Below are 20190 nucleotides of genomic sequence, written 5' to 3'. Positions count from 1 at the left end.
TCGTTGAGGTGGCCCTTCAACATACTTTTGGCCTTTGACGTCCAAATTGATTCTTAACAACTCGGTGGACCGAGCATGTCTCAGATCTGCACCAGCGGTATCTTCAGAAGCCGTACTCTATGCGAATGACCATTCAATAAGTCATTATCATAACTTCCATTTGAATCACTACCAGGAGTTGTCGCAATATCAGCACTAGTATGTGATTTGGCCTCACCACCATCATTGGCAGTTACGGCATTATCATTCATATTCACATGTACCCCTCCAAAGTCAACCGTCAGATAATCCTGAAAAGCACCAAAGCGACTTGCACCAGCACCATGATATGAAGCAACCGGCACAGCGTAGAATGGTTGAGACTCTGGCAATCAAGTCCATAGAATATATATGTTCTTCAAGCCTCCTTTGTTGTGTTTCGTACATAGATAAGTATGGCGCCGATGCTGTTAGACGTTATGTGCCATTAATGGCCGTGTGAATAGAATATGGTCGTCTGAATATGATAGTACTCTGTCGTCATCGTTGGTAGTCCTGGCAGCAGGATGGAGAGCTTGTAGTGGTGTAACTAATGGAAATAATTTTGAGTTGGCTTCAGTAAATATGCAAAGGAAGAGTTCAAGAGACGATTCCAGACGTCATTTGTACCTGCTTATTGAGTTCTTTGTGTTGTTAACACTAGCGCGGATCATGAAATTTAGGTGACAAACGAGTCCCATTCTGCCATTAATGCGAAAACCCAATTGTTAATTCTTCTTGAGTTAAATGATGAACTGGAGACGGAGGGTTTGTTCTAGCAATTTAAACATGTCCATACTTAAATGTATGCATATGACTGTTGAAACTGCCAAAAAGCTTGCCTCAGACCTGGATTGAACAGGCTACCTCAACATCTCGAGAATTGTGAGTACAAGTGTTGCGCTCTGCCAATTGAGCTACTGAGGCGACGACAACAGTTAGCGAAATCTGTCATTTGTGAATCCATTTGACAGGTATGAAAATTTCAGGTCCATGTTGCGACAATAGCATAGCTTGTGTGTATTACCCTTTCCCAAAACCGAAACTCAAATGATGTCTTCCCTCTTCCTCTCGTTATCAGTATTTTCATCATACGTGGTGTCGTGCACAGAGATATTATGATGCGTTCATGTTGGGCTGGTTCGTACTAGAGTGTGGCACCATTGATGCTGTTGAGACTCGACGAGGTTAGGAGATTTGAGTCTATGTAGTTTGGTGGCTATGATGGTAGTGTGCCACTCCTGTGAGCGATGGGTGCGTCGGAGTTAGTTTCAAGGCAAAAAAAGCGGAGAAGATTAACTTTCATGAAAGACTTAGATCAGAGTTTCCTTAAGTACTCATATTTACCCAGAACTTATGTTACAAATGCCTCAGGCCTGGATCGAACAGGCTACCTCAACATCTTCAGTGTTGCGCTTTCCCAGATGAGCTACTAAGGCGACAATGATTTGATGAAGGTTTGAGAATTCGTATTCTGTCTTGATCCTGAATGAATCTGACAGTTACGAACTGTCTGGTAGGACTTACACGCTGTCATGCTAGTTGTCATCGACAGGTCAGAAGAGCTTGCTCGTTGGCGAGAGTGTCTCGAGATTCGGTGTTGGGTAGACGTGGGATTTGTCTCGACGAAAGTTGCTTCGGGTCCTCTTTTTTTCTTTCAACAAGTTTGTTTCGCTCGTTTAAAAGACAGGAAGTCCGAAAACGAAGCACGACAGTGTCGTTTTGTTATGATGAGGTTTGGTGTATTAAAAGAAAACTCATCGAGTTGGTAGAGCCCTGGCTATAGGGCATCCAGGCCGAATATTAATCTAAATTGTTCATACAATGGCATTGCCTATCAGGAATTCAGAGCTTATTAGATAGTGCGGTTGCCAGATCTCTGACGCTGATCTTACTATTATAAAATGTGGACCCAGACGTAGATACGAAGGTACCTATCGAGGGAGGAGGATTATTTCAATACTTCTACCCAAACGTAATTACGGAAACCATGTTCATTTTTACCCATCCTCTAAATAATTTACTGGGACCTTCTTTGGTCAGAATTTGACTGAAGCAGTCCATAAAGCCTTTATATATGGGAGGAGCTCCTTTGTGCTCTAGGCCGTGAGTAGATGACTGAGATAGCAGTCTCGTCTTGACAACATCAGCCGGTGCACAGACGGTCGTAGCTACCAGTCCGGCAATTAAGGATGAAGCGACGTGAAGTGGAACTCCTTCTTTTAATATGCCATACTGTTTCAATAAGACTAAAGATTGATATGCGACTCGTCAGCATACGGTTTCGACTGATGGGGAGCAAACCTGCAGACAAAGCCGAGGTTGGGTTTTGACCTTTTGATTCGTCATAACTGCTCATTTGACCTCCAGTCAATAACGCAGCTCGTATAGCAGTAGCTTGTATCCCTCTATATAGGCCTAAACAATTGAGAAAAGCAGTTGAGCTTTCGACATGCAGCCAGGCCAACCACTTGCAGTTTTATGGTGTTGAACTTAGAGGTGCTTGCCTTTGAAGAACCCTTCGTTCCTTACAATTGTATAGAAAGCATGAGCCGTATTCCTATATGTAGGCGGAAGGCCTCGCCTCAAACCAGTCACATATACTCCATTCTGTATGCGCCCGGCTTCAGATTGGAAGCGTATTTTGACTAGATCTGTGGGATTGGCAAGACTGCTACCGATAGCACCTGTGCATACGCCAGCAAGGAGCTTCAATACGAAGGGTTCACTGCCCTTTGGTATTGACAGTGCAGTAGCTAATGTGTCCTTCACAGGAGAGTAAAGTCCAAACCTCATCGAGCTATACGACATTTCTCTTAGTATAGCTGGTGTCAAGCCAGGCAGCCAGAATCCGCGAATGCCCTCTTCCAAGATAATAGTTCTAGCTGCAACACCAAAGCTTGGGTATAGTCGTCGAACGCCGGGCACGATGATTTCATTTTGCATGCGAATCTGATGAAAGCCAGCGGTTAAAAAAGGAGTTCCTGATCAAAAATCCCAGCTACACGTTCAGATATATAGTTGCCTTCGTGACATCGCTCCAATTGGTACTAAACTGAGAGCACTATAGCAACTCCAAAATTAAAGTCAGCCAGAGTCGATTCAAAACGAGACAAAAGCATAGTAAATACGATTTCATACCGAGTTTGCAAAGCCGCCGCACATGAGGTCAAGTAGGATGCGGTCCAACTGTGATCTCTCGGTCGTCATGACGTCTACTTGCTGCTTGTTCGGAGATTTGGACGAACGTGGACGTTTTTAGACGAGAACGTGTTTTCGTTGGAGAAAAGTGGAGCTATTGAAGAATTCAATCTTTCTGAAATGTAAAGATTCTATAATACGTGGCTTGTGGTGCACCGACCGCATATTGAATTTGGAATCAGAATCAAAACACACATCTATAAATTCAACACGATTGCTTGAGTGAAACTGCAATTGGAAGCTCTGACACTCTTTTGTTCTCGTGCTGCTACGATAACGTCGCTTCACATTCGAAGGACGTCGATGCTGTATTGATTTGGTTTGCAAGTGTCACGGCACAAGCTGGATATAACATAAATCGCGATATACTCCGTCCCAACACTTTGAATCTTAATGCCGCTTTGTGTTTTGGCTTTTCTGGAACGTTTTGGATGTCCCATTGGGTATCGTAAAATACACACGAGATCTAACTATACAATGACCAACTCCAGCCTAAAATTTCGGGAGTCGAGAAACCACTCTCATGAACACGATATGTTAAATTAGAGAAATCGAAATGCAAACACCCGTGGAAGTTTGGCTGACAATCTGTTTTAACATCGGGTTTGCACTCCACAGCTTGTCTGACAAGCACCATAGTCTCAATGGATCAAGAGAACTATACGAACCTCAATTTGAATCTCAACAACGAAACTCTAAATCTGCTCAAGGAACACTGCAATGAAAGTGGAGGCCATCGAACCGAAAGCGGGCCAAACGCTGCATTAAGTCCTGGGAAATGCAAAAAGTGCTGAAGAAAGCTTGATGAAGTCCACTTATGGGGTTTGCATCAAAATCTTGAGGAATTGCTCATTTTACAAGTAATGGAAGTATGTGTCTTGTGCATGCGCATACCAGTTGACTAGAATCAAAGGAATGAGCTCTCAGCCTCCAGGGAGACAGCAACGACTGAAATGCACTTGGTCGGTGATTCGGAACCCCTCAAAGAATTGTAGTATAGGTATGAAAAATATACACGTACGTTTACGAATTTAAAAATAATCCTGATGTTGAAACACGGTCGTTGTTTTAAGCTGTGCGTCGCTTGCAGATTTCAAGACTGTACGTTTCCACACATTCTGACTATTTATTACACGATCGGCCAAAGATAGAGATGCAGCGTGAAACTCCTAGTGTTCAAAGCTCGTCTGGACGTGGTCGGAGCTCAGTTGTCTCTGCATCGGGTATGCCTTCTCCATGTTGAAATATTATTGATGTTTTTCGTGAATAATGACCTATTAATGTAATAATAGATAAGGAATCATCATCTGGACGACGTACCGCATCATCGAAAAGCAATAATGAGGGCGCTAGCCGTCCCAAAACGAGTGCTAGTCGACCCAAAACTGCGACATCACGAGAGAACTCTGTCATTGTCTGTATCAGTCAAGGAAGAGGGGTCGCTTCTGATATTGGCATGGCATCTATGGATATCAAGACTAGTGAATGTATTCTACATCAGGTAATTATAAAAATTGAAGATTCGGGACCATGAAGTTATGGACTTTGCATGCTCAACTTCGCACCATGATTCTAGTTCGGTGATACTCCCAGCTATGTCAAGCTTTTACACAAGCTGCACTTGTACAATCCTCTGGAGGTACCCCATCTGTCTATATGGTCAAAAACAGTGATGCTAATTGCTGGCTAACATGAGTCTCGCATCGAGTAGGTACTCATGTCAAGCACCATGAATGAACCACCCAAGTCAAAGATATGTGAAGCTATCGAAGGGGAATTCCCAGATATTTCAATCGCTCCCGTGGATCGAAAATACTTCAAAGATAGTGCAGGTTGGAAAACGTTGAATGTGTAACCCTGACTACGTGTCGAATGAGAAGTTTAATCCTTTATTCCATTAGGTCTCAACTATATCAAGGAATATGGACTTGAAGCTGACATACCTAATTTGATTGTCGGCATTCAGAAAAAGTGTGTATAAATGTTTTGACCTCGTCGGTTTTTTTGGAAGCCGATATAGGTCATTATTTCTTCAGGTACTTTGCACTCACAGCTCTCGCATCGTTACTCAAGTAAGTTCACCAAAAACCTGGTAGTTGTTGGAATTACACTCAGTAGTCACTCGCTTAGACACATTGAACTACACCGGAGCATTGGTTTCCCTCAACATTCAATCCAATTCAAGTTTCAAGCTATCGATGGGACAGTTATGATTGGTAATGAGATGCTTCTGTTGATCTTGCAAGTCTTATCTGATTCAGTCTGGTATTGCTAGATGCTGTCACGTCAAGAAACCTGGAACTTGTGACAAACATTACAGCTGGTCATCATGGATTTTCTCTCTTCTCGGTCCTTAATCACACATGTACGCCTATGGGTGCTCGCTTATTAAGGACGAATATCTTGCAGCCACCTTCAAGTATGCACTTACGCAAACAAAATCCCGGCTGGTTGTTAACCACCTCTGAAATTGTAGACGAGAGGACTATCAATACAAGATTGGATTCTGTGGAAGGTTAGTATCAATCCTTCATTGTCTTTGGAGATTTCGGATCTTAACGACTCTGCTTTTAGATTTAATTCACAACCAGGTATTACCTGTTCAACCAAACATGCAATGATCGGAATTTGACCCTGGTTTTTGGCTTCAGGAAATGTTCTTTGCTGTCAAATCAGGTAAATTGAAGCTTCACAACAACAACAACCATATTTGTGTTGTAACACCCATGTTCTAGCTCTCAAAGGATTTCCGGACGTACATCATCTCATCACTAGTGTAAGTATATATGCCATGATTCCCCTTATTTGCACCTGTATTCACCGTCTTAAATGTTTCCACATAGCTCATTCAAGTCAACAAGAAGCCAAGTGTAAAGCACTCCGAACAATCCACCAACCACGTAATCACTCTCAAACATACTTTGGAATGTGTTGGACCTCTTCAAGCGGCGCTCACATCAAGTCGGTCTGAACTGATACGGTCCATATATAAGGTACAGTAGCTTCAGATTTTGGGGTAGCTGAAACGACATTTGGGATAACACTTCGTGTTTTTGCTCTGACAGACTATCGCTGGTGATGATTTGGAACTCATGCGTACTCGTATTGATGAAGTCATCAATGAAGATGTTGCTTTGCAACGTACTCCAATTGGTCTTCGAAACCAGCGATGTTATGCTGTAAAGGCAAGTTCAACTGGAAGGCTCTTGAAGGATCGTCAAGCACTCAACATGTTCACACAATTTTAGGCTGGATACAATGGATTGTTGGATGTTGGTATGTTCTCAAGTTTGTTTGAGTGGTGGGGTTCAACTTTTATTCTCAACGTATTATTATAGCTCGTCAAACATACAAGGAGACAACGGTGACCCTGACGAAGTTCGTATACCTTGTATAGATGTGACACTAATGTTTTGCACTTGTGTAGAACGACATTTACGAAGCAACCACGCAATATAGTCGTAAGAGACCGACTCGCATCAGAACTTCATGAATCAACCTGACGTGTTTCTCGTAGAAAAATACGAATTGGATCTCAAACTTTCCTTCTCCTCATCGGTGAATGGCTTTCTGTTGTCGACTACAAAGGAATTGCTCGGAGATCGTGAGCTGCCTTTGGAATTCATCAACGTCTCACACAAGAAGAATGTTTTGTCATTCACTACCTTGAGGATTGTAAGTGTGGCATCGTGTTTTTTGCCAACAACAGAAGAATATCGCCGACAACATGTTATGTTCTAGATGGCGATGAATGATCGGATCAATGAGAGTTTGACTGAAGTCTACCTCATGTCTGATAGGTAAAAGGGGTCTTCAGATCATTGAGACCAATCTTTTTCGTACTCGTTGTAATACACCTTCTGGCTTTGACATAGAACAATTGCTGAACTCGTCACTTTCATTCGAGCACACATCGCCTATTTGTATCGCCTGTCAGAATGTGTTGCTCTGCTTGACATGATCATGTCCTTTGCTCATTACTCCACAATCACCAACTGCAGTAGGTGTGACGTTCATCTCATTCAAAATTCATTGTGCTCATATTCCATCCCCCTTGATTCAGCTCGACCAGAATTCACGCAAACCTTAGCTATTCGATCTGGTCGCCATCCTATCCGGGATGCTCAAAACATTGGCTCCTTTGTACCAAACGATGTCTATGCCGTCGCAGGCGGCACGTTTGAGATTGTGACAGGACCGAATATGGCAGGGAAGAGCACGTACTTAAGACAAATCGCTCTAATCAATATTGTTGGTCAGCTTGGATGTTTTGTACCAGCTGAGTATGCCTCATTTCGAATTATTCATTCGCTATTCTCGCGTATTGGGAATGATGATTGCTCTGAGGTTGGTGCAAAAATAAGCTATTTTTCGAGCCACTTTTTTGCTCGATACTGATTTTTCGTTTTTCATCTCAGGCAAATGCTTCCTCATTCATGATTGAAATGAGAGAAGCAGCCTACATTCTTCAAAATGCTACTCCTCGCTCATTAATCATCATTGATGAATTGGGTCGAGGAACATCAACGTATGATGGATTGGGAATGACTTTTGCCATCGCAGAAGACTTGATTGACACCAAAGCATTCGTTTTCTTTGCCACTCACTTTTCCGAGTTGGCTCATGACCTTGATTTGCAACCCAATGTCGTCAATCTGCATCTCAAAGTGACTACTTCTTCAGCATGTGCTCATTATACTTCTCAGATGAGTACTACAAGTTTGCAGCCAGGTGGTTTGCACTTTACATATTGTATTGGAGATGGACCTATGGAAGAAGGAGCACATTATGGATTGCAGTTGGCTAGTGTCTCTGGTTTCCCAAATAATATTATTGAACGAGCAGAAGTTGTGGCCATCAAGGTATCAACGCTGTGCAAGATTAACCCCCAAAAAGTTTATTAATCTGACGATTCGCACCCTTTCCTGACAGCTGGAGAAAATGTCTGCAGAAGCGAGGATGCGAAATCAAGTTGAGCATCAAGAGAATGCTTTGAAGATGCTCAACACACAGGTACGAAGTTTTGAGAATTTGTTGAGCATATTCAGTGATCAGTGAACTCACTCCTGGACATCTTCATAGTTTGCACAAAGGCTCTGTCAAGCACGCAGATCATCAAATCTGTCAGAGCCTGAACTTCGTAAATACCTTCATGATTTACAAACTGAGTATTTGCAGAGCAGACGAGTATTGGAAGGTGGTAGTAGTGCGCCTTCAAGCAACTGACTACGGAGGACTGCACTACGAGGTTGTTATGCATATGAGATTGTATTTGTGATGTATAATACAAGCATGAGTTGAAATTGAAGTGGTATGCAAAGCATGAATCATTATCGTTGTACTTGTTTGTGGTGGAGGCCCTCTGTGTTTCTCAACCCGGGCTTGGGACCGGCTATGGCCACATTGCCTCGACAACATCCCCTTCTTTCCAAGGTGTACAGTGATGTGTCAGTTCAAATTGACCAAACATGCACGATGAAGGACTGTCTGTTCCTTGTTTGGAGCCAAGACTTGCTTTTAGGGTGGCCAAAACCTGGGAGATGCGCCAGTGAATACCGGCCAGGTCTCGGCGTCACTTGTTCGCCACATTGGCGATAACCAACCAATGCAGAGGTCTCGATCCAGCTGTCATCGTTGTCTGAGGTTGAATTCCTTGTGAGTTGTCTATAGTTTTGGAAAATGTGATGAGAGGCTGATGTGAATAAGCGGAAGTAATCAGTACAAGCAAACACGACAACGCACCGAGGTGGAGGCATGATGCCTGTTATACCAGAAGACCACAAGAGCGAAACGAAGGGACTGGGGACTGTTCCCCGGAAGACCAAGAGGGCCCTTCTTGGTCTTCATTCCTCATCAGCTTGGCAATCTTGTGGGTAGAGCCAGTACCTACCTGTAGAGAGGAGAAATGGGATGCAATGAGCAATCATCATTTAAAAAACAAAACGTCAAATATTGAACAACAACAACGCAGCATAGTTTGCACGGTGGATTGATTCTTCTTCTTGCAGGTGGAAATTCAAATGAATTCGACGTTTCATGAGCTGTCAAGCAAATTGTCAAACTTACAAAAACCGAGGTTGGTCGTATCTCTTGCAGTTCCCTCATCGGCTCCTTTCAACTATATGAAATCGGTTAAGAGTTTATTGGTGTAAGCCTTGCATGTGACATCAAACTTACCAGTTTGGCCAAGACCTTGACGACTGCGTTACCAGGTAAATGGCTCACACCAGTCATCATTATAAACACGGTATTTACAAAGAATGAGATAGGACTTATAGCTGTTGCCGCCAAGACCACAAGTAGACCACTTAGAGCATAAATAGGAGATATCAAAATGTAAACGATGTCACCAGCATTTTCGAGAGCGCTAGATCCATAGACGATTGCCACAGTTCCAAGGTGGCATGTGACTCTGTACCTGCAAAGATTGGGAAATTACTTGATGACTTACCCAATGGTTACTGTTCCGAGTGTTAAAACTTTGATTTAATTAAGGTTGAATGTTTGTCAGATGCCAGTAACCCTGATGCTCGTAAGCATCAGATACTTACATGCGACTAAACTTACAAGGCACAACATACGTGGGTTTCTCACCTAAGCATCTCGATTGTGTTTTTCCTTTCAGGCTACCAGAACCAACATTATCAAACACGAAGTTGCAAATATTACAGCAATCACCAACACACCTAGCAACACACAACAGTTCACACTTATGTAGATTTATTTTTTTGCTACACTCTCAACAAAACTTTGATGCAAAAGGGGGCCACTTTTTTAATAGAAACTATGCGTTGTTTTTCTCTTCATGAATCTTCTTCATTCGATGTTTGAAGTGACAAGAGCCATTTGTCCACCTTCTGTTGTTCCGCTGGCGGCCGTCCTTCGGTATTATTGGCTGCAGCTTTCTTCCATGCAAAACAATTAGGCTCGTCGACAATATCATGTTTAAGGAATAACCTAAACAAGTTTTCCAGCAAGCCTATAACAATGAAAATTTGTTCAAGAGCATTAACAAAAAATAATCACAGCATCATAAGAAATGCGAAAAACCATTCTTTAAACTCAACAGCGTAAGAACTTACTTGGTGGGAAGCTCACTTCAGCGCAATAGGCTTCAGTGGCCATGAGAATCTCAACCTTCACATCATCTTGTTGAGACTTTTCCGCCATATTTATAACATGCTCTAAAACTGGCTTGACGACCGTCGACACCAGACCGTCAATCTTTGTAAACAGGTCCACACTCATTTCAACTGGTGTTTTAGATCCATTGGCGAATATGGTCAATGATGCAACGTATCGACATAGAGTTTTGGTGATGACATGTATATACTGATGGCTAAATCCACCAACATCGGTGGAAGTTGACTAAAAGTATTGACAGAATATTAGCGTCATTAGCGTCGATTTCTTTTGCGACTGCAAACACAAGACACTCACATCAAGAAAAGCTGTTATTTTGGTGACATCATCTCTACCCAACATGGGCCTTAGACCTCTTGACACCTTAAGTGATGGCTCCAACTCAAACAACTTTTTATCCTCCAACTTATTGTCCAAAAATTCAGCTATAGAATCATCATTCCGCCTTGTTGGTGGGAACAACTCTCGTACATTAAACCCACTGTCACCAATCGAGGCAACAAGACGGTCACCACCATACTCTCTTCTGAATTCATATAGTGTCTCAGCCAATAGTTTAGGTGCTGGAAGCGACAAGGCAGTAGCATTGACTATAGATGAGCAGATATCTGTGAATTGCGTCAACTGAATGACACCCAAGTCAAGCAGCCTCGAGAGAATGACGGCAAGATTTCCAAATACACCAGGTACATCAACACTTATGTCTTCAATGAATTCCACATATTGCGTAAGACTAATTGAAAAGCAAATGGAAGTTCAGAGAGAGAAATATTTGGCTGAAGTAAATGAACTACTTACCATGTCACGAATGTATCAGCTGAGACAATAGTATTCTCATAGAGATAACAGAATAAATCAGCAGTCTTTATGTAATCCGGTCTCTTCTTATCCGTTGCTTTATCCAATATAGCTGAGAGTGCTCGAGCATGCCACTCTTCACCCAACTCTATAAAGTCCTTGCCAGCTTCAATATTATCATAATTGGCAAAGAATTCTTCAATCATGGCATCAATCTTCCTGGTAGCTACTTTTTCGGTGAGTTTGACTGGTTCCGCTGACAGTGGAGGCTTCTCTTCAAACGTGACCTTCTTGTCAGCAACGTCCGTGTCTATTACAGGATGTTCACCATCATCTACTGATTTACGTCGGTCACCATCGGCTGCCAACAATCCAAACATGTTGGCGTTAGCTTCCACACCAGCAACAGCTTTCGTTGGTAAGACAGCAGAAGGAGCAGCAGTTACAGACGATTGACTGCTAGTAGAAGCAGTTCGAGCCATAGCTGTTCCAGAATCTGTCTTTGGCGTCATGGCCCATCCTTTAGCTCCAGTACCCATACCAGTACCAGGACCTAATCTCATAGTAGATGGATCTGAATCCTTTTTGATTGCTGACTGTACACGACCAAATTGTGAATGATCCATTTTTTCAGCCTTGGCAGATGAACCACCACGCTGTATATTAGTCCATCCATCTGTAGTAGGTGGTACACCACCACCACGAGATGAACGACCCATTTGGTCTGACATGGAAGGCATGTTTCTGCTACCAGAGCCTTGTCGTCCGCCTCCGCCACCTCTAGATTGGTTGCGTATACGTTCTTGCTCAGCTTCTTCTTCCTTCCTCTTGGCATCTTCACGAATCTCAGCCAAGGTCTTTGGACCTGTAGACTGCTGTCTAGCCTGCCATCCAGCCTTACGCATATCTATAATATCTTGCACCATAAACCGTATACGTGATGAAAGACGGTTGTCATTCACTAGTTTTTTGAGTTGGGTAAAGTACGTGTCCATGAATTGCTTGGCAACTGGACGATCGAGCTGTTGACCAATGGTGGCAATAAGTTTACAGAGGGATTCAGTTTCTTCTTCTTCGGGATCACTATGGTTTCGTAGTAGTTGCTGTATACATTCGTGCATGATCTTTTCTGTAATAAGAGATTGTTTGAAGAGCTCTCCAACGAATCTAATATTGCCTAGCGTACGACGCTTGAGCTTGTCTCGTTGGTATTGAGCCTCAGCAAACTCTTCTTTTTCTTCGGCAGTCATCGTCTAAAGAGAAAAAGAGAGTGAGTGGGTTTGAAAGCGGATTGCAATTCGTTGATGTACTCAAAGACTGTAATCTTCACAAGGAATGTCAGATAGCTAATAAATGAACTGCAAAACTTACATCAACCTTCTTTCTCATCTCACGAGCTTGATCCTCATCCTTGGCCCAACTCTTTCCGGACTGGAATTCACGTTGGCACTTGTTCAAGAGTGCTCTTCTAAATTCACTGTTGCGAGGATCGTTCGACATCCATGGCTGTCTTTCAGGTAGCTCTTGATGCAGCTTATTACATAATTGGGCATACATGGCACCAAAGTTTGGCTCGTCTAAGGCCTTGTCAAAGATAAGTTCAATGACACCTTCCAAGATATCACGATTAGTTATACCGACATCTCTGACTTGTATAGCCAAAGAGTCGAATCTCTCCAATGTCAATTTATTTAACAAGGATTTGACCTTTCGTAAGATCTTGGCGAGTTCTGGATCTACGTCGGCTTCTCCTGGACGTTTTGCGCCTGGTACTGGAAGATTATGAGGTACCCAGGCATTGTCGGATCTATTTAATGGTACTATGGGTTCTGGAGGTGGTCCTCCTCTTGATGGTTGTCGTCCACCTCGAGAATCAAAGACACCACGACCAAATTGGCCTTGGTCACGACCACCTACTGATTGTCGTGATTGTTGTTGGTCTCTACCACCAGCCAAATGATTCAATCCAGTACCAGAACCAGTTCTTCCACCCATACCTCCTCTAGCACCTTGTGACGGTTGAACTCCTGATGACATGACACCAGTAAATCCTCCACCGCGAGACAGTGCTCCTTGTTGGAAGCGTTGCTCTGAGGTTGAAGGTCTGCCACCAGCACTACCCATATTCGCTAAGTCTGATTGAGATCCTACTCGTGATACAGCACGTCCTCCTGCAGCGGAGCTACGGGCAGACCCACCAGCAGATGGTCTTCCAGCTGACTTGGGTTCGTCAAATGCTTCATGGAAGGCTTGTAATGCAGACGGCTTCCAAATAGGTTTGGCTAATGCACCTAAAGCACTCAAGAAGCTAATGGTATATCGAATACGTTCTCCATCTTTTTTAGGAGCTTCCACACCAGATGGATACTTGACACCATCGAAAGAGGTTAAGAGAGATGTGACTTTCGGTGCTCGAGATGTACTGATTCTTAGACTAGGTGATTGTTGACCATCGACCTCCTCTGTGGCAGAGTCAGCTATTGGCTTGGATTTACCATCATCTACTACTTCACCTTCTTCTAATTCGACCTTTGTACCATCCGAATCGCTAGAGTTCGAAGCTTGTATAGGCTCTTCTACAGATATCGAAGCCTTATCCTCTACTGGCGTCGATGGCACTACTGCTTCTTTGACAGCTTCCTTGACTGTTTCCTTTGCTGGAGTTACTACAGGAGTTGGGAGTACAGTGACTTCCTTTGTAGCTGCAGGTGGTGGTACTACTGCTGGTTTGACTGGCTCCTCTACTTTTGCAGCACTAGGAGCAGCCTTGACGACGTCTGCCGGTTTTTTTACTGGAGAGGGTGATCGTCGAACCTCCTTGACTTCCTTTGCTGGGACTGCCACTTCCCCATTAGCAGCTGGATAAGCAATTACTGCAGCCGCTGTTTGAGGAGTTGCTGGTGCTGGTTGTGGTGTTTTGGCTCGTTCCTTCTCTTTAGGATTGACTATCGGTATAGCTTTGGATCCACCACTTGTAGACAATCGACGACCAGTTTCACTAGTTGAAGGGACTGCTAGTTCCAAAGTAGTTGCAGGTACAACAGGAGGTACTACTGCAACCTCGGGAGAAGCAGCACGTTTCTATGTAAAGGCAAAAAAAGATGATTTGTATGAGGTTTCAATAAACTTTTCTCCTCTAAAAATAAGAGAAGTCTTCGAGTTTAACAAATTTACCTGAGCAACAGCTGACTTCAAATCCTTCAGAGCGACTTCTTCTCCAGTAGGAGCCTTGATGACGATCTTTTTAGACTTTGGTGGTTCAGCTATTGGCAAAGCAGGAGATGTCATCGTCGTTGCTGGAGCTCCGACAGGTGGCGCAGGGCCACCGTATCGTTGTTGCTGACCACCATTGGGCGTCATTGGCATATTTCCTTGTGTAGGCCTAGCCTGCTGTTGTTGATAGACAGGTTGATACATGCCATTTAGTAACATTTGATTACTATTATACTGGTCAGACAGCTGTTTGTAGTGAAAATGCTGTTGTTGATTCCATGTAGACGGATCGGGAGGAAACTTTTGATATTCTAACCCAATCGCATACTGGCTCTGCTGAAGTTGGGCGTAAAACATTTCTTGTTGGCGTTGTTGTTGATTGCCCATATATTGTTGTTGTTGTGGGTATACGGCTTGCACAGGTTGCATCGTTTGACCTACGTACTAAATATAGATTATGTATTAGCAAAAAATAATACGCCAAGATTTCCGAAGGTACTATCTCAATGCACAAACTTACGGCCTGTGGTTGCGGCCGAGGAACATAGCTTGTACGTCCATTATTTACATATGCACCTCCACCTTGCTGCTGATTCATGGGTCTCTGTTGTTGTCGTTGTTGATATTGCATACCATTCGGCATTTGCTGTTGCTGTTGTTGCATACCACCCTGCATTTGCATCTGCTGAGGAGGAACAGATTGCTGCTGTGGTTGCTGGTGTTGAATCGGCATGCCTGACATGGGTATAGATTGTGATGGTGAAGCCAATGGCATAGATGCAGCAGAAGCTGGTTGCATATTTATAGATGGTTGTTGCTGCTGCTGTTGAGGAGCTCCTGCTACTATAGAAGGAGAAGGGTGCTGTACATTTATATTTTGTTGGGTACCTGGCATCACAGCAGGTCTTTGTGGACCGTTCATAGTTGGTTGTGGTGGTTGTGATACAGCCACTGGCCTCGAAGGAGAACGTACAACCGAATCTTCGGTTTCAGCTGGACCCTGAGTACCAAATACTATATTTCTTCCAGATCCAGTGCTGGACGCATTAGCATTAGCAGTAAGACGAGTTGGCACAGAACTTGATGGAGTACTACTAGCAGTATTTGATGACGGCGTTATGACGTCCGGTGAGATGGCAGCAGGGTTTGGTGACGGAAGGCCGTTTGAAGTGAGAGAAGCTTGAGGTGATGCAGCTGCGGCAGCAAAGCTCAATATAGGTCTAGCATTTACTACGGGAGCAGCTACTACTACCGGAGATGCTATAGCTGGTACTATTGGTGAAGATGCAGCTACAACTACAGGAGGAGTCGGTTGAACGACAGCTGCCTGCTTATGTTGTGCTGGTGTCGCTACAGGTGCGACTGATGTTGGTTGTGGTGCATTTATACTAGCCGCAGGAGGTTCTTGAGGTTTGATGCTGCTTTTAGCTTTGTCGGCCCAAGAGAGTTTCGGGGCAGGAGGTGTGGTCATTTGATAATGATTCAATATGCTATAATTGAATATAATGTCAGCCACGTTGCAATCAATGCAATAAACAGAAACAAAACCATTTCTTCCTAGTCTTTTTTGACAACATACGAAGTGAGAGAATATGAATCTTAATGGAGAAAATAATGGAGGCTCACTCAATCCGTCTTGAAAGACCTAGATACCATAGAGTTAAATCCAAGAATGGAGCGTGTTTATCAAAGTTGAACGGTTATTTTTTTTCATGGTTGTGAATGCAAAATGCTGGCAGCTTTGTCAGAAGAGACTTGATGTAAAGGAAGGAAGCTCGATGCCGTGCATCCTGTTCGATTCAATATCATACAATAAATGCTGCAATGAGACATCCTTGACAGTCTCTTGCACAAATCAAGCTCCATTTTTTCTTCAAAATCCAAACTCACCCTTTGAGTGTGAAGTAATCTAAATCAGCTGCCTAAGTTCAGATGAGACCTGGCGAGCTAACCAAATATAATATATCGTAGACGAGGAGTCAATGGAACTCTCTCCCGTCCGAAAAAAATTGATTATGGTCTTGCGTTTTCTTTCAAGTGTAGGGAAATATGCTCAGCAGAAGAAAACACGTTTCGCGAAAGGAGCGACAAAGCAACGAGAAGAATCCTCATAAAATCTACTTTTGATTCCAGTATATTATTTACACGTGAAAAAGTTCAAATATTGGTTCTCAGGCTTCCGCATTCAAATATTGCGTTTCAGCATTAAATTAACTAGGTTGTTCCAGTAACGTAAACACGCTCTTCCTCTCTCTGTGCTTCAGAGCTTTTCCCTCTCTCAACAACTTAATGGTGGCCTCCAAGTCTCCCTTCTGTAATCTCAAACTACCTCTCCCCTTTCCAGCAACACCAACAGGAAGCGACTCCTCTGACCTCTCAAGGCCCGCCCTCTCTTCATCGTCTTCCTCATATAAATGTTGAACTGGCTCTCCCAGCGATTCTATACTACTAGTAGCAACAGTTGATCGTGACCATGTCGATGCACGGTTTGGATCTTGGACATACGAGTACTTGTTCCCACTGGCTGATCCACGGATTGTTGTGCCATGTCGAGCTGAATCATACATGCTAATCATGCGTGATGGTGGGACTTGAGATAGTGTCGAATTTTCAGAGACACTACCATAAGATATCTGTGCATCTTCTGGTTCGTCGAGAGTACCCATGGTGATTTCGGATGCTGTATCGTTCGATGGTTCGGCTGCAGGTGCAATCAGCGGTACCATTGTTGGGTGATCTGAGACCGGTTCATCGTTGATGGTCTTTTTCGTAACAACTCGTTGAGCCTGCCAAAACAAGAGTCAGACGTGCCTATCAATGAATCGACTTTCTAACTGGAACGGGACGTACCTTCTTTGCTGCTCGTCTATCAGCTTCTTCGTTATCCTTGATTGCTTTCTAAAATATCACAGAAAATGAGAACGAAGTAATGACCAGCGCTGAGAGGAACAATAGCAGTACCTTAACAGCCAATCTGAATTGACTCAAAACACCGAAGAAATCCTCTGGCTCCGTCTCAGAAGCCTCTTCTCCAAACCACATTAGCATCTCCTTGACTTCCTTATCCGCCAAGTCACATTCTGCCTCAATCGCAATGATTTTTGGTTCAGCCTCAACCACAAATGCCTACGAGAAAAAAATCAGACCAACAAACAAAATGACATGTCTTTTGAAACTCCATTTCAACATGCTGCTTACATTCATGACATTCAGGAACTGATCTCCACTATTCCTCACAGCCATTCGCTTCAGTTCAAGAATTTCAGACTTGATTAAATCGATTTCATGTCGTAACGATCTTACAGATCCCAGAAGTACAGCGAAACCGACTACAGCGATAAAAAAGCCCAATGAGTTGGAGTATTAATAACACACTCAACGTCAGAGACACACCTCTTGAGGCAGTAACAACAGCAGGCATATCATCAGCGAAATTCAATGCCTCTGCATCCTTCTCTTGTAACATTCGTACTAATAAATGCAGTAAAGTCGCTACCCTCATGGAGTTTCCTTCAGCTGCCTTCGTTTCAATAAGCTAAAGAAAGATCTTGTAAGCAATATAATCTCAGATGTCGAGTGTGAACAAGTTTACCTTTGTCAAGCTTTCAATCCTAAACCCGTAAGCACCTCCCCTGAAACTCGATCCATTCAAAGCATTTCCCAATAACAAGACTGTTTGAAGAACCCTCCTAAAGGGTTGCGAGCTCATAACTTCACGAACTGCAGATCGAACCGCCATGATGTCCTGAGAAAACTCTGATCAGCCGCAAAAAAAGCAGGCACTTGTATAAAAGACGGATTGCAACATACCGGCACAATATCAGCCATCTCACTATCCAGACACCGTCTGAAGAGCATACATTCTACACAAAGTCAAAAAGATTTACTTGCAGTGGCTTCATAAAACGCTTTTGACAAACTTACGCAACCGAGTCTTCAATCTCGGAATCACAACCATCTCCTTCACATATCGTTCGGCGATACCAACTGTAGCAAAATCTCCTTGATATTCTTTAACTAGATCTCCTTCTTCCTGAGTTGGTGTTAATACTAGCATGGCTCGGAGATTCTCGACGCTCAACATGTTGTCGTCGAATGATAGTACGGCATCACTTATTTCACGAACTGGAAGTTTCATTCGTGTCAACATGATTGCTATCGAAGCAAAAAAAGATCAAATGTCACAAACGAGCAAAGAATGGCTAAATTGGAAGGATAGCTAACCCATGTTATTAGCTCTTCCGAGTTCTAACAATATAGTAGGAGCCTTTCTGTTACCGACACTTCCTCTCACACTAGAAGTAGTCGATGTTCCTGAGCGATCAGAGTTGTCTGCGAAAAGGAATCATTCGTTAGGATCGTGATTGCTCGTCAAAAACAATGTCACATGCTTTACCGTCATATTTGCCAAATAACTCCTCCAGCCCAGTCATAGGAACACCAAACAGCTGTGCCGAATTGCGAGCGTCTTTACCACTTCCATACGCATCAGACACGACTTCCTTCCATACGGTTTGATTGACTTGCCGGACGGGTACTTTGGTCCACAGAACACCCTATCAATCAGTCCCAGTTAGACTTTCTTTAAATTGAAAGAAAACTATGGCAGATAACCACCTTGAGAGGAACTGTCGACTTGTATGGCTTGAGACTAGGCAGCCCAACTGGTGCAGGCGCTATAGTCGCCCACCCACTATTCGGATCTGACAGAGCACCAGGAGGTGGTGGAGCTAATGGAACTAGGCCTCCAAATGGTGGTGGAGGTGGCGGAGGAGGAGGAGCATCTTCGCCTTCTGCTGAAAGCATAGAAGGAGGCGGTGGTGGAATTGGAGCACTGGAATCAACAGCATCACCAGACACGGAAAGATTCCCAGAGAGTCTCTCCTCAGCAATTCTAGCACGCTCAAGTGCCTCATTCTTGAGCTTGTCAGAAGCTTCTAGTAGCGCTCTCAATTCTTCAGCCTCGTTCTTGAAAATGCTGGCTATACCAGGTCTACTCGGTAGCGGGGCCGCATTTGGATTATATTGGTAGGCACCACGAACACTACCAAATATATTTTCTCCAAATGCTGCAGCGAGATTTGGTACTTGTTCTGCACCAGAGCCCAAAACTCCAGAGGAAGGAGCAATTCTCGTCATAGATCGCTTCAAAAAGTCCATTTCTTTTTTCAGTTGATCCAGAGATTGCTGAGAGTCGGAATACTAAAGACGGAACTGTTGGTTAACCATGATTCCGAGACGCGAAAAATCTGTTCTTTAGAGATCTGTCATATACCATTCCTTTCCAACGTTCCATCTCTCCAACAACAGCCAGCAATGGCGTCTCTGCCCGATCAACAACAGTTTTCATTGAAGACACAGATCCAGGCCTCTGGTACGCCTGTGCAGAAGAAGGCAATCCTCCCAACGAAACTCCAGAGTTTTTCTCGACAGCAGCCAATAACGAGACACTCAATGTTCTCATTCTCGTCTCTCTTTCACCGTCCAGCACACTAGCGTTACGAGCCAGGACTTCGAGCACTTGTTCTGTCATAGAAAGATACTCGGCTCGTTGATCTCCCTCATACGGTATATCATCAGAGCGAATCGAGACTAGAGATGTGAGGTGCGCCAATACGCCAAGAGCTAAATGACGCGCCCTTTCAGGTCCTGGAAGCGTTGCTGTTGATGCAAATAGTCGTATGACTGTCTCCATGGGTTTCCTAAACTTGCAGATGTCATTCAAATAGTGTCTTGGGGCTTTTTCGCTGCTTAGACTTACGGTTTTGAGCTATTTGAAGCTTTGTAATTTGACTCGAGTTGAGCATAGTCTTCTCC

General features: G+C 43.6%; 3 protein-coding genes across 3 annotated transcripts; 1 reads left to right on the top strand and 2 right to left on the bottom strand.

Moving 5' to 3' along the window:
* Window positions 1-80: 80 nt before the first annotated feature.
* On the bottom strand, window positions 81-2964 carry SmJEL517_g03318 (uncharacterized protein; the record flags this gene model as incomplete). The annotated part of the gene is made up of 5 exons (XM_031169246.1): window positions 81-364; window positions 1931-1952; window positions 2023-2267; window positions 2323-2436; window positions 2610-2964. 5 exons carry the CDS (start codon window positions 2962-2964, stop codon window positions 81-83), a joined length of 1020 nt encoding a protein of 339 aa, XP_031024781.1.
* Window positions 2965-4372: 1408 nt separating this feature from the next.
* On the top strand, window positions 4373-8445 carry SmJEL517_g03317 (uncharacterized protein; the record flags this gene model as incomplete). The annotated part of the gene is made up of 24 exons (XM_031169245.1): window positions 4373-4442; window positions 4512-4720; window positions 4796-4858; window positions 4931-5051; window positions 5121-5190; window positions 5256-5291; window positions 5350-5435; window positions 5495-5638; window positions 5696-5734; window positions 5794-5810; window positions 5871-5895; window positions 5955-5995; window positions 6063-6212; window positions 6285-6398; window positions 6468-6495; window positions 6558-6583; window positions 6647-6680; window positions 6737-6894; window positions 6961-7019; window positions 7095-7219; window positions 7283-7566; window positions 7638-8081; window positions 8152-8232; window positions 8302-8445. The coding sequence occupies 24 exons, from the start codon at window positions 4373-4375 to the stop codon at window positions 8443-8445; spliced, it is 2568 nt and encodes an 855-aa protein (XP_031024778.1).
* A 1577-nt stretch (window positions 8446-10022) lies between these two features.
* Window positions 10023-15844, bottom strand: SmJEL517_g03316 (uncharacterized protein; the record flags this gene model as incomplete). The annotated part of the gene is made up of 7 exons (XM_031169244.1): window positions 10023-10198; window positions 10302-10587; window positions 10660-11095; window positions 11161-12413; window positions 12532-14241; window positions 14335-14817; window positions 14894-15844. The coding sequence occupies 7 exons, from the start codon at window positions 15842-15844 to the stop codon at window positions 10023-10025; spliced, it is 5295 nt and encodes a 1764-aa protein (XP_031024777.1).
* Window positions 15845-20190: the final 4346 nt, after the last annotated feature.

This window comes from Synchytrium microbalum (assembly GCF_006535985.1).
Source record: "Synchytrium microbalum strain JEL517 chromosome Unknown SmJEL517_scf0017, whole genome shotgun sequence".
Lineage (NCBI taxonomy): Eukaryota > Fungi > Chytridiomycota > Chytridiomycetes > Synchytriales > Synchytriaceae > Synchytrium > Synchytrium microbalum.
This window is presented reverse-complemented; position numbering and strand designations above follow the sequence as displayed.